Source organism: Poecilia reticulata, linkage group LG5 (assembly GCF_000633615.1).
Source record: "Poecilia reticulata strain Guanapo linkage group LG5, Guppy_female_1.0+MT, whole genome shotgun sequence".
In the NCBI taxonomy this organism is placed as follows: Eukaryota; Metazoa; Chordata; class Actinopteri; order Cyprinodontiformes; family Poeciliidae; genus Poecilia; species Poecilia reticulata.
The window spans coordinates 348,082-350,486 of NC_024335.1; the positions used below are offsets into that span (position 1 = coordinate 348,082).

The following is a 2,405-nucleotide window of genomic DNA, read 5'->3' on the forward strand; positions in this document are numbered from 1 at the left end:
CTCAGGTCAGCAGATCAGCTGCTCTTGGAGGTACCAAGATCCAGGAGGAAGCTCAGAGGGGACAGAGCTTCTCTGTCATAGGTCCTAAGTTATGGAATGACTTGCCTTTGCAGGTCAGAGAGGCCCCTTCACTGTCCACTTTTAAAGTTCGTCTTAAAACCCATTTATTTTACTTGGCTTTTAACTCCTGYGGGATCTAGTTTTAGAGTGTATGTTTTTGTTTTTAAACTGTAAGAGTTTTTATTTTTATTTTTTTTTTTTATTATGTTGTGTTTTAATGTACAGCACTTTGTATCAGCTGTGGTTGTTTTAAAGTGCTTTATAAATAAAGTTGGTATGGTATGGTATGGTATGGTAAAATGGCCGCCTTGGTCGTAACGGAGAATGTATGTTTGCGCTAATATAAAGAGTTGATATAACTAGTGGAGAGGACAGCACACCAACAGGAATCTTAGCTCCGCTAATGCCAAACTGTTAAACGCATAAGAAAAATTAGAGGAAGCTAACGCTAACCATGAAGAAGCCTGCTTTTCCAGCGTGTAAATTGCTACGTGTTATTACTTTAACATTGTATGAATATGATGACCAAAGTCACAAAAAGTTCATCCAAATTGTGAAAGATTTTTAAAATAATACTCTGCTCCAAGCGGAGTTCAGGAATCTCTAGTGGATGTAGTTTTGTTTTTCCGCCACCAGGTGGCACTGCTGAGGATCACGACGACTTTCAAAATGAAAATGATTCAAAAGAATAAAAATATAAGTTACTCAACAAATGTACTAACTTGTTTACGTAACTGTATAGTATTTGTAGGTATGAAATGGCCGATGCTAACGTTTGATGTTTGACAGGTTTTTACAGTAATGAATGATGTTAATAACCCAGATTATCTTCTGACCGTCTCCTCGTCAGATCTGCTCCCAGCGCAGCCGCCATGTCTGCGGCCCAGACCCAGAAGGAGGGCAGCGAGGCGGGCTGGGGCGCTCTGGAGGCTCTGGGTCTAAGCCAGAGGGAGCTGGTTCTGGCCGAGGCGCTGCAGATGGAGTACGACGCTCTCTCCAGACTCAAACAGGACAAGAGCGGAACCGGGACCGGGTCTGCCCTCCCAGAAGCCGGCGTTCCCAGCCAGACGGACCTAGAGACTCCAGATCCTTCCACACCGGGTCAGAACCGCCCCACTTCCTCAGAGGACCTGCTGTTGGACCTCTCTGGACCCGACTCCTCCCCCAACCAGCCGGGGGGGTCCCAGTTCCCGCTGCCCCTCCCACCCAGACCAGCGCCCCCCGCTGGGGTCTTCATGAAGGAGACACCCTACATCCTGGACAGTCCTGAGCTCAGGAAGTTCTCTGGTTCTGGTTCTGGCGACTCGGTTGGACCTGGCTTAGGGTTCCTCTCTAAAGGCTCGGCCCTGCCTGACGACGTTCCCCCCGCCGTGCCGCCCAGACACCCCCTGCTCCCTCCGTCGGGGTCAGAGCTGCCCCTGCTGCCCCCCCGGCCCTCCACCCGGGACGTTAACCTGTTCCAGCCTGGGGGCGACCAGCTGAAGGTGACCTCAGCGGAGCTGAACTATGACCTCATCAATGACTCGCTGGCCAGACTCAACGAGGGTCGCCCGGCGCCGCCGGCCCGCCGCACCAACGGGGATCAATCAGGGAAGCCCGTGGCCCGTAGTAAGACCCTCCCCCCGCAGGTGCCTCCCAGGACCTACACACCTGCAGCGAAGAGCAACAAGAACCAGCGCAGGGTTTCCGCTGACCCGGTAAGAACCTGGACCGGCCCGGTACAGAGCTGTGATTGGCTGCAGAATCAGTCAGACTTCCTGTTTATATGAACCAGACTTCCTGTCTTTATTTGGGTCGAAGCTGCAACTGATCAGGTCTAAACCAGGCCCAGAGTTCTGGTTCTGGTTCTGTCATGTTTCTCAGAAAGAACTCAGCATTTCCTCCCAGTTCATGTTGAACCAGTCAGACCAGTTTGTCCAGCAGAGCGTCCCCATTGCAGGAATATTTACTAAACTTGAGCTCAACCCACTCAGTTCTGCCCCCTGTTGGAGAAAAGTCTCATCACACCTCAGGTGATGATCATCCTGCCCCTCTGATTGGTTGAAACGAGGCGGAGCTTCAGCAGGAAGCTACATCACTGAGCTGCTTATTTATCACAGTCTGATAGCTTTAGAAAATTATTTGAACATATTTGATTTCTGATTTTTTTTCTAAAAGAAAAGTAAGAAAATTCCCAATGATATAAAATATTTATAAAAAGTGGCTTTCATTTGAATAATCCCTGCTGTGAGATGGACGATGGAGGAACAGGGCCACAATACCAGAATGTTTGTTTACTTAACTTAACTGTGCTCTGATTGGCTGCTGGGTGGCTGTGCTCTGATTGGCTGTGCTCTGATTGGCTG

The 2,405-nt window shown here is 49.3% G+C and overlaps 1 protein-coding gene across 1 annotated transcript in view; it reads left to right on the plus strand.

Moving 5' to 3' along the window:
- Positions 1-2,405, plus strand: part of pik3c2b (phosphatidylinositol-4-phosphate 3-kinase, catalytic subunit type 2 beta) — a 23,424-nt gene that overhangs the window by 4,755 nt on the left and 16,264 nt on the right. The window contains exon 2 of the mRNA XM_008408229.2: positions 911-1,757. Coding sequence (XP_008406451.1) covers positions 933-1,757 — 825 coding nt within the window. The 5' untranslated portion in view covers positions 911-932. The remainder of the gene's footprint in view (positions 1-910; positions 1,758-2,405) is intronic.